The sequence below is a fragment of the Leptonychotes weddellii genome, chromosome 1, assembly GCF_054177405.1.
Source record: "Leptonychotes weddellii isolate Sample4059 chromosome 1, ASM5417740v2, whole genome shotgun sequence".
In the NCBI taxonomy this organism is placed as follows: Eukaryota; Metazoa; Chordata; class Mammalia; order Carnivora; family Phocidae; genus Leptonychotes; species Leptonychotes weddellii.
The window spans coordinates 11140256-11160469 of NC_138369.1; the positions used below are offsets into that span (position 1 = coordinate 11140256).

The 20214-nt window shown below is 57.3% G+C and overlaps 1 protein-coding gene across 9 annotated transcripts in view; it reads left to right on the top strand.

Moving 5' to 3' along the window:
* The window catches only part of CRTC1 (CREB regulated transcription coactivator 1), a 78139-nt gene that overhangs the window by 30330 nt on the left and 27595 nt on the right, over nucleotides 1-20214 (top strand). For 4 of the 9 annotated variants that reach the window (XM_081815800.1, XM_081815762.1, XM_081815794.1 and 1 more), the window contains exons 2-7: nucleotides 12704-12820; nucleotides 14046-14093; nucleotides 15645-15782; nucleotides 16782-16843; nucleotides 18586-18679; nucleotides 19785-19836. In XM_081815800.1, coding sequence (XP_081671926.1) covers nucleotides 12704-12820; nucleotides 14046-14093; nucleotides 15645-15782; nucleotides 16782-16843; nucleotides 18586-18679; nucleotides 19785-19836 — 511 coding nt within the window. Of the gene's footprint in view, nucleotides 1-12703; nucleotides 12821-14045; nucleotides 14094-15644; nucleotides 15783-16781; nucleotides 16844-18585; nucleotides 18681-19784; nucleotides 19837-20214 lie in introns of all 9 variants that reach the window. The other 5 variants (XM_081815768.1, XM_081815774.1, XM_081815788.1 and 2 more) reach the window with 5 other exon arrangements.

A 20214-nucleotide genomic window follows, 5' to 3' on the forward strand; every position in this document is an offset into this window, starting at 1 on the left:
TGCCAGCCACCTGCCTGGCAGGGTCCCAGTTGCTTCCGCTGTGGCTGATGGGTGCTGGCTGGGTCCGTGTGCCACCTAGCTTTACCCTTCCGCTCTCAGCTGATCAGCGGAAGAAACGGAGGCCCAGGAGGGGAGGACGCTGCCCGGGAGGCCCAAGGGCTGGCTGCAGGAGAAAGCCTGGGGCTTGAGCTTGAGGTGCTGCTGTCGTGGGAGGTTCTTGGTGTGGGCCCCGCGGCGACGCAGGATGGGGTGACTGTGATGGGTTGAAGAGTGTCCCCTGCCCCCAAATTTATGTCCAACCAGAACCTGTGAATGAGACGTTTTTGGAAATAAGGTCTTTCTTTTTTTTTTTTTTAAAGATTTTATTTACTTATTTGTGAGAGAGAATGAGAGACAGAGAGCACAAGAGGGAGGAGGGTCAGAGGGAGAAGCAGACTCCCCGCTGAGGAGGGAGCCCGATGCGGAACTCGATCCCGGGACTCCAGGATCATGACCTGAGCCGAAGGCAGTCGCTTAACTGACTGAGCCACCCAGGCGCCCTGGAAATGAGGTCTTTCATATGTCATCAAGTCAGCGTCAGGTTGACCTGGAGTAGGGCGGGCCGGGCCCTCAATCCAGAGACTGGTGTCCTTACAAGAAGATAGCATAGAGACACGCAGGCTTAGAAGGTCGTGTGAACATAGAGGTGGGGATCGGACTGAGGCGTCTACAAGTCCAGGGACACTGTGGACTGCCGGCAGCCCCCAGAAACCGGGAGACGGGCCTGGAACAGATTTTCCATCAGAGCCTCCAGAAGGATCCAGCCCTGCCCACACCTTGATTTCAGTTGTCTGGCCTCTGGCGTGGTGAGGGAATACATTCCTGTTGTTAGAAGCCCTCTGGTGTGTGGTCCTCTGTCATGGCAGCCCCAGGAAACTCGGAGAGTGCTGGAGAGTGGGAGTAGACAGAGAGACTCTGGGGTCAGGGTCCCTGCCCTTGGAGAAGCACCCCTCTCCCGGTGCCCTGCCACCCGCCCTCTCCCTCTTTCTGGCTCTCTTTGTTTTTGTTATGAGGCGAGGAACTTTATTAACCTTGTTCTGCACTTTATTCCCAGGCTTTTTCAGCTTAATTAGCTGTACAGAATGAGCAGTGGAGGAGCAAAACCCAGAAAGAGCTTCAGGGTCCAAGCGTTTGGACTTAAAAATATCAGAGATCTAGATCTTATCAGCTCCCGAAAGCAAGTCACACTAGGACGTAGTCATAACCAGCAGCTCCAAGTGACTTGTTTAAGCCTGATCTTTAGAAGTTGACTTGATGCCGTTTGCCTTCTTCTTAAAGCCCCTCTGTCTGTGAGCCCTCCAGCCCTGTGGCCTCCCCAGAGCCTCTTGGCGGGCCAGGGCTGGGCAGCCCCTGTGGAGGCTGGCTGGGAGAGCTTCCAGAAGTCACAGGTGAAGCCAGCTACCGCTGGCCCTATGGACAGGGCCTTGATGTGTGCCCGGGGCCGGCCGTCTGTCTCAGGGGACCCTGGCCAACAGCGAACATGCTCAGCTGTGCTGTGGGAATCTGGCACTCAGACAGATGGGGGGTGAGGTGGCTCTCGGGTGCTGGTCATCCTGTCCCCATGTGGGCCAATCGGCTTCCTCTCCCATGGCCACCATGACGTGGAGCCAGGGGGAGCAGATAGGTGGAATGTAAAAAGCCATCTGAACAGTGTGGGGTCGTCCGTGGCCTCCAGCAGGTGAAGGTGGAAGGGGGCCTCCATCTGATGTTGGCTGTGCTGGCGGCACTGGGCTTTGCTTTTGGGCCTCGTGTGGACCCCACCAAGTATCGTCCCGTCTCCTGCTTGGGGCCCTCACGCCTGCCCCGGGCTTGCCTGGGCTTGTATAAGGCAGAGGTGGGTGAGTGAACACTAGATCCCCCTGGTCTGCTGTGCATAGCCCCCGGGGTCCAACAGTGATGTGCTGTGGCCCTGCAGTCAGTATGTGGGTCAGGGAATGGGGAGGCGGGTCATGCTGCCCAGGCCCCTATTCACTGGATCCCACCGCAGCCCTGTAGGATGTGGTGCCCACACACAGACCAGAGGGAGGCACGTGTAGCCGGGGCTGAGCTTTGTTTTCCGTGAGACCCCACATCCCTGTTGCTCCACCTAGTGCAGTCCCCAGGACCTGGGGGTGGGGTTGGCATGAGGTCATGGATGGGTGGCTCCCATGACCTAACAGGGAGGCGTGTCTTGGGGATGGGCCCTTCTGTAGCTGCTAATGTGCCGAGACTCCCCTGCCTGGTGAGCCCACTGTGGTGTTACCAGCCCCTGAGTCACCATCCCTTGTGCTGCCCTGGTCTGGGCTCCAGAGTCACCTGTCCTGCCCTTCTGCAGTGCCTGCCCATCAGAGCTGACCTGGCCTTGTCCTTCCTCCCTCTCTCCCTGGGCCTTCACTTCTGCCCCTGCTGTTCCCTCTGCCCAGATCCTAACTAGCTCATTCTTTGAGGGTCCCCATGGTCGACTCTCCTGGACTGTTTAATTTTAGGGTCTCCTCGTTGCCCTAAGCTTGGCTCTGAGTAGCCCTGCCTCCCCCTGGGCCCCCATGAACTCTGCTCTGCAGCAGTTCATTTCCTGGGGCTGCCATAGCAAAGAATCGTAAACTGGGAGGCTTAAAATGACAGAAATTTATTCTCTCACAGTTCTGGAGACTAGAAGTCAGAGATCAAGGTGTGGGCAGCGTTGGATCCTTCTGGGGATCCTGAAGGGGAATCTGTCCCAGGCCCGTCTCCCAGTTTCTGGTGGCTGCCAGCAACCCTTGGGGTTCCTTGGCTTGTGACTGCATCACCCTGATCTCTGCCTCCATCTGCACATGGCCTTTTTCCTGTCTCTGTGTCCTCTTCTTTTTTAAAGATTTTTTTTTTAAGATTTTATTCATTTATTTGACAGAGAGAGACACAGCAAGAGAGGGAACACAAGCAGGGAGAGTGGGAGAGGGAGAGGCAGGCTTCCTGCCGAGCAAGGAGCCCGATGCGGAGCTCGATCCCAGGACCTTGGAATCATGACCCGAGCCGAAGGCAGACGCCCAACGACTGAGCCACCCAGGCGCCCCTAAAGATTTTTTTTTTAAGTCATCTCCACACCCAGTGTGGGGCTCGAACTCACCACCCCAAGATCAAGAGTCGCATGCTCTACCAACTGAGCCAGGCAGGCACCCCTCTGTGTCCTCTTCTTATAAGGACACCAGGAATAGGATTTAGGGACCTCCTTAAAACCAGGATGATCTCATCTCAAGGGTCTCTACTAATTACATTTGCAAGAACTCTATTTCCAAACAAGGTCACGTTCTGAGGTTCCAGGTGGGTGTGAATTTTGGGGACCACTGGTCAGCCCAGTGCAGGGGCTGAGCTGATCTCCCTCAGGCTGTTCCTGCTTTGTCACACTCCCTTGCAGCTGCCTGAGCTGCTCTCCAGGTACACTCTCACCCGTGCGCCAGCCCATGACCCCAGTAAGTAGGCGCATCATTTTATATTTGGGCAGTGGCATCCCTCATTTTCCACGCATCATGTCTCGGTAGCCCGGCAGCCCCGGGAGCATGCAGTGTTTGTCACCCTTACTTCACTGGCTCTGGGGCTCTCTGGGGCCTGAGAAGGTCTCTCCTCGTAGGCCGCCGCACCCTGCACCCTGTGGGCTCCTGCTGGGACACTCCTGGGGTCCCTGGGTTTTGTCTGGGACTGGCTAGCTGTGGGTGTTCCCAGAGGACTCCGGCTGAGGTTTCCCATTCCAGATACAGCTCTCAGTGGTCACTTCCTGGAGGTAGGCACCGGTGCTGAGGTGCCCATGGCGGCCTGGCAAGCAGGGCTGGGGCTGTTAGGGCAGGCCGGCCCATGGGGCAGACACCGGCAGGCAACATATCCGTGAGGGCGTGCTGTGCGCTGCATTGTGGCCCCCAGATTCATACGTGGAAGCCCTCATCACCAGTGTGACGGTATGTGGAGATGGGGTCTGTGAGGAGGAGGTGACTAAGGTGAATTGGGGTCATTAGGGTGGGGTCCTGATCTGATAGGACAGGCATCCTTATGAGAAGAGGAAGAGCGAGGAGAGGGCATTCTCTCCACCCACATGCGCCACCCGGAAAGGCCGCGTGAGGACACGGAGAAGGTGGCTTTCTGCAAGCCAGCAAGCGGGCTCTTACAGGGACAGTACCCTGGTCTCAGACTTCCAGCTTCCGGAATTGGGAGAAATAAGCATCTGTTGTTCAAGCTGCCCCAGTCTGTGGTATTTTGTTACGGCGGCTGGAGTTAATGCAGAGGATTATTTTAGAAGTAGGGGGTCATGGAGAGAGCTTCTTGAGGAGGTGATACTGAGCTGAAACCTAAATGATGAGAAGGAGCTCCATGGAAGGTTCCAGAAAAGAATGAGTTGGGTACAGGGGCCCAGAGGCAGAAAGAGCTAAAAGGGCCTTCTGGGCCTTGCTGGAGGAAGACCCTGGATTGTAACTGAGGCCCCCTCCTGTTGCCGAGTGACCTCAGGGAAAGCCTGTTGTCCCTCAGTGTTTCAGTTCCCCCCCCCCTTGTAAAATGGAGGTGAAGCCTTGTCTCCCCATCTCAGAGCTGCTGCAAGTCCCCACCCAGGTCTGGCTCGCAGCCGGCTGGCAGGGCCGGGGTCTCGTTCACAGGCAGAGAGGCCCCCGTGAGCCAGCTGTGCTATGCTCAGGCCCCGAGGGACCCTTCACACATCCCAGCCGGAACGTCTGTGCTCAACAGCCGCCACCAGCAAGGGAAACAAAACGTGCTCACAGAGGACCCTCTGATTCAGCCAGGGTTGGGAATTTGGCAGCGGCAGCAGAGCCTGATTAAAGGCATTCCGAGGCGCACTCGGTGTTTGTGTATCTGGTTCTGTATTTACACTTTGGGAACGAGTGAGGAGGCAGCTGGGGAGTGTCTCAGTCGGCCAGGGGGCCGGGGGCAGGGGTGACTCAGCCTGGAATCCACGCTCGGCCACACGCCTGTGACGCTTTCATTCATTCCCTCATTCATTCAGTATTCCGTCCTGCGCTACTCCAGCGTACCAGCACGCTTCCGCGGGGTCAGCCGGGCACTCCTCCCTGCAGAGCCCTCTCGGCCCGCCAGCCAGGTGGGGCTGGGGCAGCAACGAACTTAAGAATTAACTCACAGTGTACCAAAGACCGAACTCTAAGATCTCAATCTAGAAAGCTCCTGGAAGGAAGCATAAGTGTGAATCATCCTGGACTTACATGAGGTGATGGGTTTTTATTTTTTTAATTTTTTTAAAGATTTTATTTATTTATTTGTCAGAGAAAGAGCACACACAAGCAGGGGACGCAGCAGGCAGAGGGAGAAGCAGGCTCCCCGCTGAGCAGGAAGCCCGATGCGGGGCTCGATCCCAGGACCATGACCTGAGCCGAAGGCAGACGCTCAACCGACTGAGCCACCCAGGCGCCCCGGAGGTGATGGGTTTTTAGATATGACAGTAAAACAATAAACAACAGGGGCACCTGGGTGGCTCAGTTGGTTAAGCGTCTAGCTCTTGATCTCAGCTCCGGTCTTGGTCTCAGGGTCGTGAGTTTGAGCCCTGCATTGGGCTCCACGCTGGGCAATTCATTCCCTCATTTACTCTTAGCCATTTACCCACAGATTTGAAGACAGGGACTCAGTTACCGGTACTTGCCTGTTCAGTCGTAGTAGCACTAGTTACAATGGCCCAAGGATGGAGACAACCCAATGTTCATCAGCAGCCGAATTGGTAAACAAAATGTGGTCCATCCCTATAATGGAATATTACTCAGCCACAGAAAGGAGCGAATCCCTGGGATGCCTGGGTGGCTCAGTGAATTAAGCGTCTGCCTTCTGCTCAGGTCATGATCCCAGGGTCCTGGGATCAAGTCCCACATTGGGCTCCTTCCTCGGCAGGGAGCCTGCTTCTCCTCTGCCTGCCGCTCCCCCTGCTTGTGCGTGCTCTCTCTCTCTCGTACAAATAAAATAAAATAAAATCTTTAGGGGCGCCTGGGTGGCTCAGTCGTTAAGCGTCTGCCTTCGGCTCAGGTCATGATCCCAGGGTCCTGAGATCAAGCCCCGCGTCGTCGGGCTCCCTGCTCAGCGGGAGGCCTGCTTCTCCCTCTCCCACTCCCTCTGCTTGTGTTCCCTCTCTCGCTGTGTCTCTCTCTGTCAAATAAATAAAAAATAAATAAATAAAATAAAATCTTTAAAATAAAAACAGAGCGAATCCCTGACACATGCTATAACACGGATAAACCTTAAAAACATGGTGCTGAGTGAGGAGTGCCTGGCTGGCTCCGTCAGTAGAACATGTGAGTCTTGATCTTGGGGTTGTGAGTTCAAGCCCCACATTGGGCGTGGAGATTACTTTTTAAAAAACAAAGAGCCAAAAAAGTCATTGTGCTGAGTGGAAGAAGCCAGTCATAAAAGACCACATGTTATGTGATTCCATTTAGGGTGAAACGTCCAGAACAGGCAAATCCATCAGACCAAAGGCAGGGTGGTGGTTGCCAGGGGGAGGGGGATGGAGAGTGACTGTGGGGATGGGGTCTCCTTTTGGGGTGATGGAAATATTCTGGACCTGGATGGAGGTGATGGTTGTATATAACGTGGCATATGTACTGTATGCTACTGAATTGTACATGCTAAAAGGGTTCATTTTATGTTATGTGACTCTTACTTCGATGAATAAGTTGAGAAAGACCGAAAAAGCAGTCACGGACCTTCCTGGTGGGGCACGTGTGCGTGCACAGCTGTCTCCCCCAGAGCCCCAGGTTTCCGATCCTTTCCAGAGAGTATTCACTCTCTACCTTCCCTCTCATGGGTGGTTCTTTGCCTCTCTGTACTTGGGCAGCTGGCCATTCTCCCTTGGGCCTCATTTTACCTGAGGAGGTGAGGGGGGCAGGTAGTCCTGTGTGGTTGCGGGAGAAAAATTGTCCCTGCCTGGGACTCTGAGTGCATCCTACACTCACATGTTCATCCAGACAAAGGTTCCGCCTGTGGATGCCAAGCCACTCCATTGTGCCAGGGTCCTTGTGGGGCTGACGGTCTGGTGAGAGGAGATGGACCTCAGTCAGGTGGGTTTGGACAGTGAGCTGTGGAGGAGGCGATCCTGTGGAGGTGAGGGGCACAGTGTTGGGCTGACCCAGTGGAGGAAGTGATGCCAGTGCGAACACCCTGAGGCTGCGACCTGCTCTGGTGGTGGAAAGCAGAGGGCCAGACCATGCAGGCCTTTTTTGGTGTTGGAGGGGGGTGGTATTAGGGTCCACTTGGAGCACAGAGCTCCTCCCTGGCCCTCTGCAGCCCGGCCCCCATGGCTGCCTTGGCTTTGCAGAGGACAGAGCTCAGCCTTCAGCAGGTCTGCTCCCCTTAATCTCATTAGAAGGCCAGCCAGTTGCCACGACAATTGCTGGGAGGGGTGGGGGGTGGGGGGGAGCCAAGGCCAGCTTCATCTATAGAGTGAGGACTGGGAGGAGCTGGCAGGTAGGGGTGTCGCTGCATCCTGTGTGGGGTCCTGGAGGACTGGGGGCTGCCCTGGAGAACTATGTGTCTTTGTCACGCCAGGCCTTTCCAGGGCCGCCGGCCCCCATTCCCCAGCCTTGTGGCTTCCCCTCTGCCTGGCTGGTGGATACTGCCAGGGTGGAAGGGGGGAGGAGGTGTGTCCAGCAGGCCAGCAGAGGGTGTGAGCATGGACAAAGGTGGGGGATGTGTACTGTTCTGGGGGAAGGGAGGCAGTCCAGGCATGGGCTGTGTCAAGAAGTGGGGGTGGCCTCCCTGGAAACAAGGGTCTTCGGGCTGAGGCAGGACCCCAAGTGGCTTTTTGCAGAGAGACTGTGTTGGGTCCCACCTTGACAGAGTCAGTGTGGTAGACTTGTCATCGGATCGGTGCTCTGACTGGAGGCTCCCAGAGGAACTGGTGTGCTCTCATCCACGATGCCACATGGTCTCTGACGCTGTGGCGCCAGCTGCCTGCTGGTCTGCAGGGTCATGCGGGGGTCAAGTTCCAGAAGTGAAGTCCGTGCCCTGCTCGGCCACTTCTAAGCTGGGTGACCTTGGGCAGTTCCCTTGCCTGGCCAATCTTGCTTTTCCCATCTGGAAAGTGGTGTGTGCTGGTGCTCCCCTCAGAGGGCCTCTCTTGGGTTGACTTGTATCCCCCCAAAACCTGTGTCCATGTGTTTACCCCAGAACCTGGGAATGTGACTTTATTGGCAGGAGGGTCTTTGCAAATGTAATTAAGGGGCTCAAGATGAGATCATTCTTGATTAGGGTGGGCCCTGAATCCAGTGACAGGTATTATAAGAGAAAGTAGAGGGAGAATTGAGGCACACGCAGGGAAAGGCCATGAGGGGATGGAGGCGGAGGCTGAAGGGATGTGGCCACAAGCCCAGGAGCCCTGGAGCTGCCAGGAGCTGGGACAGACTCTCCCTCAGACCGTCAAGAAGGAACCAACCCAGCCCACACCTTCATTTTGTACTTCTGTCTCCTGAACCATGAGAGAGTAAATTCTTACTGTTTTAAGCCACCCTGTTTGTGGTCTTTTGTTACGGTAGCCCTGGGACACTGAAGGTAGGACTATTGTGGTAGCGTAAATGTGCTGGGAAGGGCTCTGTGCCCATGGTGGGGGCTCAGGGACACCGGGGGTGCCATCTGTAATGCTTGGCATGGGGAAACGTTGAGCGCAGGGTGGCCAGGGTCTGCGCTGAGCTTCGTGGCCATCGATCGTGGATGGCGTCAACCCTGAGATACCTCTGTCCCCTAGGGCCTGATGCTGCTTGTTTAGTCGGTTCAAATCTCAGAGCAAGAGGGTTTGAGAGGCATGGACTGGGAATATTGTTCTGGAAAGATCCGAGGCTGCAGCAGGCTGGGGGGAGGTAAGGCAGACACGTGGTAGTACTTACTGGGGGTCCAGCATGACCACGCACGGTCCTGGCGCCAGACACAGTGTGACCAGCAGACCATGAGTCTTGGGTCCCCGCCATCTGGTGGGGACCAGATAGGAATGGTGGAGAGGGTCCTGGAGCAAGGGTGTTTCCAGTGCAGCAAACCTGATGAGGCACACTGGAGGCTTCACACAAGTGGGTCTGGATCGGCCAGGCGGGCCGCACCACCGCCACTTTCCTAATTTTGCCCCAGTAAGGCAGGAGGGTGGCTTTAGCGGAAGCTGGCTGAGGGGTGTTGGGGAACAGTGTACCATCTTTGCAGTTTTTCTGTAAATCTGAAACTTCTGTGATGAAAACTTTATTAAAAACAATACAAACCAAGCTAGAGGCTGATGTGATAGTGACTTGGAGGGGCTACTCCTTGGGTGGGGTGTCAAGGAGGCCCCTGTGGGATGGGCATGGAAGGGGGGCTGTCACAGGCCAAGGCCCTGGAGATGCATAAAGTCAGGGTGCTTTGGGGCCAAGGAGTGGGGAGAGCGGAAGATAGGGAGGTTATGGCAAAAGCATGGGTAATGGGGTACCCATCCACCCTCAGCCCAGGCCCTCTGAATCTGGAGTGGGGTCCACTCTCATAGTTGGGAGGCCGGGACTCCTACTCCAGGATATCCGACCACAGGCCACAAGCAAGGGGGCGCCCTGAGAGATGCAGGTCTCCTATTTGAGCGTGTGGCCTCCAGCACCTGATGGCCTTGTCTGGGCCTCTCTGCACTGCCCTTTCCAACAGCCATGAGGATGGGATGGGGGTGGGGGGAGGCATCCAAGCCCTGTTTTGACCTTGAGCCTCTAATTGTGTTGGAGGCCTTCAGAAAGGCGCTTGTGTGGCCTCCAGATGGGCCTGTCACCTGGCTTGTGAAAGTTGGCCCTTGAGAGCAGGAATAGTGGTGTTCATTCATTAACTCACTCACGTGTTCATACACGTATTTGTTCCATGAGCAGATGCTGCTGAGTGACAGCCCTGGCTTGGATGCTGGGTTTGCGGAGCTCTGTTGGCGAGGCTAGGGACAAGTGCCATCATGGGGGGCACAGAGTGAGGACTGCTGGGTGGAAGGATGCACGAGGGGCTGTGACTTGGCAATAGGAAGAGGCTTGAGTTTCAACATTCAGCAGCTCATCAGGTTCTGCCTGGTGGTGTCACTCTGATGTCCTTTCTTCCCGTGGGCCCTCTGAGCAGCAGGTTCTTGGGCAGGGCCCCACTTCTCACCTCGGTACCCTGCTCCTGGGGGTTCCTGACAAGACCTTGGATGGCAGTCAGCTCCTGCAAAGTTAGGGGGTCCCCAAGACCATACTCAGATCAGCAGGTCACTTGAGAGACACAGGACTCACTGGAAGCTGTTACACTCACAGTTAGGGTTTATGACAAGCGAAAGGACACAGGTTACGGTCAGCAAAGGGAAGGGTGTCTGGGGTGGAGACACCCAGGGTGTTCCGTGCATGGAACTTCTGGGTGTCCCCTGTCTGTGGAGTCTTGTGGACAGCTTTCACTTTTCCTGGCACCAGTGTGTGACAACAGGCATGGTGTACTACCGTCCAGGGATGCTCCCTGAGCCTCGGTGTCCAGGGTTTTTACTGGGGCTCACTCACACGGACCCGGCTGACTGCCACACGGGTGATCTCTGTCTCTAGCCCCTGCAGGGGGCAAGCTGATTCCACGTGGCCTAAGACCCCTACCCTAAATCACACCCTTGGCATAGACCACCCAGCGTGGCCCAAGATCCCAGGCAAACAAAGATAGTCTTGTCAGGCAGAATATTCAGAGGGCTTCCACCTCTCAGGAGCTGGGGACAAAGGCCAGACTTCTCTAGGCCAGGTGGACACTTTCCTGTGCTGCCAGTATGCAACCAGGGACAGGCACAGGGTCCCCCAAAAGAAGTGCAGGGCCCCACACACCTTCCACTGCAAACCTAGAGGCTGTCCTCCGAAGCCTGACAGTCCTGTAGCAAAGTGGGGAGGTGGGCGGGAGGCTGTTGCTAGAAAGAAAGGCTCAGACAGAGGTGGGGCCTGGGAGGGTTGGTGTCACGGCAGTGTGCGAGCCTGAGCATCTTCTCAGTCCCCAGTCCTGTAGATCGTCCCCAACACCAGGCTCTATCTGGCCTGGAACATGGCGGCTTTGTGGAGTGCTTGGACAGGATGCTTGGGCTCCCTGAGCTGACAGTTCAGCCTGTGGTGTAAGCACTTTCTGTGTCACATGGCAGGCATTCCCACCTACTCCTGGACAAATGGGAGGGGGAAACCGAGGCCACGAAGTGGGGGGCCACATGGTTCTTGAGAGTTGGATGCAATGCAGGCTTCTGCCACAAGGAAGCCTGTGGGTGTCTTGGGTCTGAGGTGACTTGTGCCCAGGCAGGGGTGGGGGCCCCACCCTGCTTGGTCTCCCCCTTCCCCTGGCCGGAGGCTGGCCTGTTTCATCTCGCATGACTGTAGGGTGGGAGGGACACAGTGGGGTGTTCCCAGTGAGGTCTCCAGCCATTGGAGACAGATCCTGGGCGGGCCCCACAGACCCCAAGAACCACCCGGGAAGGATGGAACAAGGTCAGTCTCCCTCCTGACTCCACCACAGCTCGCAGGAAACAGCTGTTTACCTGGGTGAGGTGCTCTGCTGGGCGGGCAGCCAGTTCCTGAGCCTCACTTCCCCCTCCAGGATCCAAGGTCCCCCAGGAAGCAGGGGCCGGCGTGGGAGAGCGGGGCGGCGCGGGCAGCCAGCTCACGGAGCGCTGCCAGGAGCTGTTTGTGAGGGAACGTGAGCCGGCCTTGTTGTGTACACAGTGTCGACCCTAGCAACCGCCCCAGCCCGGGCCAGAGTGGACGCCCATCCTCCCTGAATGCCCGGCCACCACCCCTCGGACACGACGCCTGCCTCCAAAGGGGAGTGGGACAGGCGTCGTGGACCTTCAGCCCTGAGGGCCACGAGTGGTGCTGACCATGCCAGGGACATCTGCTGTTGTTCCCAGGAAAGTGGAATCAGTTATTCAAGGGAGAGGAGGCCAGGTCCCAGCCTCACCTCGAGGCAGCCTTGGCCAGTCAGGGAGCTGGGCTCCTTGGCTCTGAGGTGTGGCCCAGTGGGACAAATCCCCATGTGAGTGACGATGGGTGGAGGTCTGTGCAGGCATTCGGCCATCCCAGATGAAGACCCTCCACTGGGCCCAGTTCCAGGGAGGCCAGCAAGAGAGGCAGAAGGAGGCTGGGGGCTTGGGCAGGCCCCCTTAGCACTCAGACAGGGTCTGGCCAACCCACTTGCCCTGTGTGTGCTGCCGGAGGGATCACACATCATGCACTTTGAGAGTCAGCACTGTGCTTCTCAGACGGTCCCTCTGCTTCAGGCCATTGGAAAGACAGTTTCTCCTGTGTCCGGGCGTCCATTCACAGCCTCTGGCCTGTGCCCCGGGAACGCAGTCTTTGGCTGTGATAAGAAATGGCTCCCCTGGGTGGGTGAGGGGCCTCCTCCACGGGCTCTAGGCTCTACGTCTGCCCGATACTCTGTTGCTCATTCACAAACCATGCAAGTGAACCAGCAAGGCTCCCCCAGGTTCACGGAGGCAGTTCCCCACAGGGCCCGCTGCCCTGCTTAGGGAGAGCTGCCTGGGGCACCTTGGCTTTCTGATTCTGCTGTTTTGGGTGGAGAGACACCTGGCTCCTTTGAGTATCTGAGTCACAGGGTCCCATATCCTCCGTAACTGGTGCCCTTGACCCCATCGCTTGGTTCCTTTCTGGGAGCCCCCCGGGGTGGCACTCTTCATGATGTGCTGGGGAAGTTGTCGGGCCTGCACAGCAGCTGCTGGCTTCTCTTGCAGCTCCAGCTCCAGAAGTCTCAGTACCTGCAGCTGGGCCCAAGCCGTGGCCAGTACTACGGTGGGTCCCTGCCCAACGTGAACCAGATCGGGAGTGGCACCGTGGATCTGCCCTTCCAGGTGAGCCCCCGCCCCCCCCAACAGCCTCCCACCTGGTGCACGTCATATCCGGGCCCCACCCTGGCCACAGAGCGAGCAAGCGTGTGTGTTGGCCACTGCAGATAGCTGGGGTCACCAGATAATTGCGGCAGCCCGCCTCCCCCCGCCCCCACCTACTCTTTTCCTGTCCCTGGGAAGACTTGGCCAGGCCTTGCCTGGATCCCCCTGCTTGTCCCCTGTCAGCAGAGCCCACAGTGAGGCTGTGGTCTGGCCAAGAGCATTTCGGCAGCCGCTACACCTGTTGGCCGGCTGTGCGGCATTGGGAACCGCTCGGGGCCTCTGGGGCTTGGCTCCATCCTGCCTCACTAATCCGCAAGCCCAGCAATTCTCAGAAGGAGGCCCTGTGGCCTGACCCCACTTGTCTGCAAACGTTTCTTGGCAGAGACGCACACAACGCGGCTCCCGCAGGCCACACAGCCGCCATGCATGTCCTTATCATAAATAATGAGAGATAAGGCCCACCGCCTGGGTGCCGGGCTGGCCTCTTACCCCAGGCTGTGCCCTGACCCTGGTCTGCAGGTGGAAGCAGGGGTGAGGTGGGCCTGGGAGTGGAACCGGGTGCTGGGGCCGCCCCCAGCTTGTCTGGCCTCTGTAGGGACAGGTCCACCAGACGGCCACACACCCTCCCCTTTTCTGGGACAGGGCCTCAGAAACAACCACGTCTGTCCATGTGTTGACAGGCCAGGTGGAGCCGGGCCCGTCCTGCATGGAGTTCAGTCCCCCACCCACCCGAGTCACTCCTCAGCTCCTCCTCCTCCCACACTACTGCTGGGATGCAGGAGGGCACTGGCCCGGGGTCCCCTAGGCTGGCTCAGGGTCCACCTGGCTCAGCTCCGCATCCCCTGGGTTCCTTGGAGCATGGCCCTCCTCAGATGGCCTCTTTGCTGGAGCAGACACATGGGGCTGTTGCGCCAATCCTGAATGTGCTCCAAGACCCTGACCTCTTTGTCAAGGCCCATCCTAGTTTGAGTTTTCTCCCCTCCTCCTGCCTCTCCCCTTCCTCTGTTTCCCCTATCCCCTTCTCCCTCAAAGGGAGCATCTCTCTGGGCAGCCCCCTGGTATGGCCCTGGCTAGGGCTGGCGTAGAGCCTCCTCGGGCCAAGGGTATCCTGGGACCTGTTGGGCATCCCGCTGGGGGGCCGGATGAGGCAGGAGTGTCTCAAAGTATCGGTTCTTTGCATTTTCAGCCCAGCGGATATCTGGGGGAGGCCCTGGCAGCGGCTCCTGTCTCTCTGGTAAATGAGCCCCTGGGCTGAGGCCTCGGCGTCCCTGGCACGTGCGCGGGTGCTGGGTATCCCTGCGTGGTCGCCCTAGTGGCCTGGCGGGAAGTGTCCTGTCTGCCAAACGGAAGTGGATCCACTCTGCACCTCCCCCTGCCCTGTGTGGGGAAGTGTGTCTAGTTGCGTCAAGAGGCCCCCGCCTGGGGGATCTGAGCATGGGCATCAATGCTGCATGGTTCGTTCCTGTGACACATGCACATGTATGTGTGTGTGGATCCCAGGTACAGCCTGGTGAACCGGGCTGTGGCCGGGCCCGAGCTTCTCTCTGCCTCTGGCTCCGCTTCAGCTGCCTTGGTTCCCCCCACCCCCACCCCCCGGCCTTCTAAGCATCTCTGGGAGGAGATGAACAGCCCCTGCCCTCCGGTGTTTGTGCCTGGATGGCAAGGTTCCCACCTTCCCTCAGTCACTGAAGTCTCCAGGCCCAAGGCCTTTTGGAGGCAAAAGTGCAGGAAGACCCAAGCTGGCAGGATTCTGTCTGGGCCAGAGAGAAACAGGGGGCCCCAGACTCCAGGGAGATCGGTCAGCCCTGAACACTGGCCCAGGCGTTCGGACGGGTAGGGAAGAGCAGTGATTCCAGCCAGTGGCAGTCTTCCGGAAGGAAATTGCTTTTGCCTGGTTGCCCAGAGAAGACAGAAGGGCCCAAGGGCCAGATGGTAGGGCGGGGGGACTGGCTGCCTCCAGAGCTGGCTAAGGTTGCCAGTCTCGCCCCAGTCAGATGGCGAGGGGCCCCATGGCACCAGGGCAGGCAGGGAGCAGGCTCCCAGGGGCCCCAGGGGCATGGAGCTGGGAGAGGGAGCAAGGTCTGGCTGGAGGCCTCGTGCCAGCCCCAGGTGCTGGAAGGAAGCCCCTTCCAGCCAAGCCGTGGGCCAGGGCTCCGGAAAGCGCTTGCACTTGGCTCCAGTGGTGAAGGGATGAGGTGGTGGGGGAGGGCGTGGGGGGCTCATCTCAATCAAGCCCGGCCAGGGCTCAATAAGGAGCCTCTGGGGAGCCAGCACTTGGCCAGGTGAGCCCCTTGACGTCCTCGGCTGGAAGCCCTGGGGGCTGTCTTTTGGCAGGCCCCTCCAGGGATGACGTGGGTGGGGAGAGGAGGCCAGCCAGGCCCAGGGAGAGAAGGCGGAGGCCTGTTTGCACCTGGCGAGGCTGAGGGGCACTTGGGCCGTCTGCACCCCTGGCACCCCAGCCGGCACCGGGCCCCGAGCTTGTGCTGCGCTGCCTGGCCCGTGCATGCCAGCCGCACTGCACGCCTGCCGCCCGGCACCCAGGATCCCCAGCTCGCCCCTACCCTGGCAGTGCTCAGAGGCTGGGGGGCCCTGGCTGCAGGAGGAAGCCCGTCTGGGCTGCAGAGTGGGGACAAAGGGTGTCTCAGGAGTGGGTGGGGTGGGCCCTGAGGTCAGATCCTGGGGGCAGAGCTGCATTGGATCTCAGGCCACGGCTGATAACTGTCTGGGTTTCTCTCTCTTTTCTGGTCTCCTTCTCCCCCCCCAACCCCCCCCCCCCCCCGCCCAGACACCCTTCCAGTCCTCGGGCCTGGACACCAGCCGAACCACCCGGCACCACGGGCTGGTGGACAGAGTATACCGAGAGCGTGGCCGGCTGGGCTCCCCACATCGCCGGCCCTTGTCAGTGGACAAACACGGACGGCAGATATCTTTTACCCGGAGGACGGAGGGGGGCTGTTGGTGACTGCAGGACCCGGAGTCTAGGTGACTGAGCTGCCAGCTCTGGAGCTGGAATAGGGGTTGCCCCAGCCCTCCAGCACTCCCGGGCCAGCACTGAGGGAGGGCACAGCTGCAGGGCAACCCTGGCAGAGGCAGTGTGGCTAGCCGAAGAGCCTTATGCTAGGGCAGGGGCACACGGGGACAGAGGCCCCGGGCTGCTGGAGCATGCAGCCTGCGGGGAGGGTTGGGGAAGGTAAGGTCGGACCCACACTGTGTTGGACGCCTGGCAGCAGTGGAACCCAGAAAGGCTGTGAGCAGGGTGTCCACGTGTTGGGGCCATGCAGAGGGCAGCCCAGCCCAGGCAGCCGGGCCGAGGGGGGTCTGAGCCAGACCCAGACAGATCCAAGGGAGGCTCCATCTGAAGACACAGAATTCTCCTCTGCACCTTGGCCAAGCAGAGATCGTCGGGAGTTTCTCCCCCGCCCCCAAGACTTGGCCGCCTCTTGGTGCTTGGCCAGCCAGCCCCCCCCCATCACCAGAGTCTGAGTGGCTGCTCTTGGGACCCCCCCAGCATTCGAGAACAGAGAAGCCTGTTATTTCCCACTTCTCATTCCCATGGCTGGGGCAGCCCAACCAGCTGGGCCCCAGATAGAGCCCTCGGGCTCCGGGAGCCGCCCTGTCAGCCTAGAATTAAGAGTCAAGACCCAGGTCAGCTGAACGAGACTCCCCACTGCCCCCCACGGGCCCCAGTTTCACAGCCGAGGCCCCTCTTGGAAGGGGCGCAGCCCGCACGTGTGCTTGCAGGGGGTGAGTGCTGAGTGCTAGGTGGACAGGCCGAACCCCGGGGGCTGCTTGCAGCCAGGCAGGAAAGGCCCCCGCCCTGCGGCCCCAGCTGTTTGCAGGCTCCCAGCAGCCTGGCCACAAGGTTCCTGGGGCTCGGGGTGGGGCCTGAGCCAACAGTGCTGTCCCCTTAACTCACACTCAAGCGGACAGCTGCCCGTACGGTACCGTGTACCTCTCGCCGCCCGCGGACACCAGCTGGAGAAGGTCAGTGACCCAGAACAGGCCCTCAGCCCTCTTGTTGGAAACAGAAACAAACTTACATCATGCTTGTGCTTGGAAAACTAATATGCAGTCACTTTAAAATGACAAAACTAAGAAGTATCCAGAAGTTTCTAGAAATCATCTCTAGCCATGTAACGCCAAGGTCATAGCTTTGGAGTCTTCCAGGGATTTTTTTTTCTCCTTCCATGACTTTTTTTTTTTCTTCTTTTATAGACCGAGTTGGGTTTAGGTTGGATATTCAGTATTGTAACTTGCCGTTTTTCATTTAATGCTATATTATGAATGATTTCTCACATTGCTGAACAGTCACAGAAGATGTAATTATAAAAGTATTATACATTTATTACCAGAAGATTAGGAATACACAAGTGTACCTGGAAGAGGAAGAAAAAATCAATAATGCCATCATCTACAGAGGTCTAGAATAACAATGTAGTTGATACTAATACCTACAGCAAATAACAGGATGGTTGCGCACCAGTGTGAATATACTTATACCACGGAAATGTATACTTAAAAATGGTTAAAACGGTAAACTTTATGTTACATCTGTTTTGCCATACATAAAAAAATATAGGTGACTTCACCAAAGACCGAAAGTAAGTTGTAAAAAAAACCCCCATATATATGAAATATAATATATGTCATGTAATGTATCATTCAGTAATGTAATTAAGCTCTTACTGAGCATGTATTATATATCAGGCCCAATTTCAACCATCATATTCATTAACTGATATAAAATGTACAGAGTGTTGTGGAGTAGGGGCTTTTATTCTCCACATTTTAGATATAAGGAAAATGAGCACAGAGAGGTCAGAAGACTTGCTCAGGGACGCACATCCGATGTGGGGGCCAGGATCTGGACCAGCTTCTCACTGCTCCTATGGCCCCAGGGTCAGAGACTCAGCTGACCTAATCCCTTGTAACCTGCTCGTCTCCTTCAACTAAGTTTCCTCCCTGTCACTCTCAGTGGCTAGGATGTCCCTTTTGGATTCATGCTGCTCTTACTTTCATCCCCAGATTGCCAGCCATGTGGCTTGGACCTGCCCCGCTCCCCTGGGTGCCCACAGTTTCCTGGGTACCCGAGGGGCTCTTCTGGGGACCATCCCTCCAGGCACCTGCAGCTGGGAGTACATTGAGTTACTCCATCCCTGGTGCAGAAGGCAGAGCTCCTGGCAGTTTTCAAGGGGCTGCATTCTTTCTGGGTCGTTCTTCTAGCCTCCTATTACTGCCTCTCCTTTTTGCTCATTACACCTGGTTTGCAGCTGAGCACCCTGGGGTGGCATGGTTGCCCACTGGTGTTTGTCACCAGAAGGGGACCCAGTGATGGGCTGGGACTTGTACTCCCAAGGCTGGGCCACCGTGGGACCGTGGGGCCATCTCTCCAGAGAGTTTCCGCAGGAAGGCACCATCCTTTCCCCCAAAGCTGAGAAGCCCACAGACAGGGTGGGAGTGGGGAGGGGCTGGCTAGGAGTGGAGGGACATCTCTGCTACAGCAGCTTTTTGTCTTCAGCGGGCTTTGCAGATGAAACTCATGGTCACTCCGGTGGTTCTTTTGAGAACAGTGTCCTTGGGATTTTATGCAGGTCTAACAGCTCGCAAGTATGACCCACTATTCCCACCCTGTCCCATTGAGCATCTCCTGGATAGAGTGGGGCCAGGACTATCCCATCATCCCCGCTGGGGCCTACCTAGGTTCACTGTCTCTCTCCTCTCTTCAGGACCAATTCTGACTCTGCCCTGCACCAGAGCACAATGACACCCACCCAACCAGAGCCCTTCACAGGCGGGTCCCAGGATGCACACCAGAAAAGAGGTACTGGCAGGGCACGTGAGCTTCTTTCCTCGGGTCACACGAGTCCAGTGGGTGGCCCCTGTGCTCCCAGAGTTCACAAGCTCATAGGTGGACAGACCTGCAAAGGAAGAGTCAGTGGGTGCTGTGGGACAAGGGGAGAGGCTTGAACATGTTCAGAAATGGTGCTGCTTGAGTTTGTTTTTTTTTTCTGTTTAAAGATTTTATTCATTTTCTTGTCAGAGAGAGAGAGCACAAGCAGGGGGAGCGGCAGGCAGAACAGGTAGAGGGAGAAGCAGACTCCCCCGCCAAGCAAGGAGCCCGATGTGGGACTCAGTCCCAGGACCCCAGGATCATGACCTGAGCCGAAGGCAGACGCTTAACTGACTGAGCCACCCAGGCGTCCCTTGAGTTGGGTTTTGAAGAGTGCATAGGAGTTTTCTGGGCAGAGAAAACCGCCCCTGCAAAGACACATTGGCTTCCATTCATGGATCCAGGGCATGGCCACACAGTATGCGGGCCTTGCCGGTTCTTACAGTTGTAGGAGGCAGCCAGCCCAAACAAAAGGAGGCATTTATCAGCTCATGACCAAGCAGTCTAGAGCTAGATGTTCAGCTTTAGGTGTGGCTCAATTCAGGGCTTCACGCTGGACCGTTTCCTGGCTCTGCAGCTCAGAACCCTCATGGTTCACAGTCCCTGGACCCATTCTGCCTACTGTGGGTGGAAATGGGGCCAGTTCTTTCCCACCTCTTTCCTAATCTCCTCTCTGACTGGGCTCTGTATGCACCCCTGCAGTAGCTAGGGCAGATCTGTGCCCAGGCCCCCAGCCTCTCCCCAGAGCTGGGCACAGGGGCAGTGTCCCTAGGCCCTTGTGGGAGGGTAGATGCCATCTTAAAAACTGGGGCAGCATCACCCAGAAAGGGGAGCACAGTGCTGTGAGGCTGTGGGAAACCCCACCCAGGCTTGATCTGCCCAGAGACGCAGAAACCAGAGAATTCATCACATACAGTTAAGGTCTGAACACTTACAGTTTTTTGGGTAGCATTGCACTGTGTGAACATGTAAACATACCAGGGAGATTCTGCTGGTAGAATAAGGATTATCAACCAGAACTTCACCCCTTGGGCGGGGGCTGTGCACATGCCATCTTCCCGGGATCCCTGCTCATCAGACAGTGAAGGTGAGATTGCAGAAGGAACTGTCTCCATAATAAAAGTGAGGATTCCAAATGCTCCGGGGGTGAAGAGGACACAGGGCACCTGGTGCTTCCCTCCTGTTCCCAATATTGGGAACCATTCTGAGGGGGCTGTCTCCTTGGTGGATTCCCCAGGAAAGTGGGACTTTCAAGGTAGGCTTTCCAAGGCAAGCGTCATTATCCCTCGGGACTCTGTGACCATGGAAGGGAGCTGCAACCCAGGGGCCCTTGGCAGCTCAGAGTGCAGTTGTCCTCGGGGTGGAGAGAGGGGAGACCTGCCACCTGCCCCTGTTTCTCTAGGAGGGACCTAAGCAGTGACAGGGTGGGGGGTTAGCCTGGCTGCCCTCCCACCCACCACAGCTG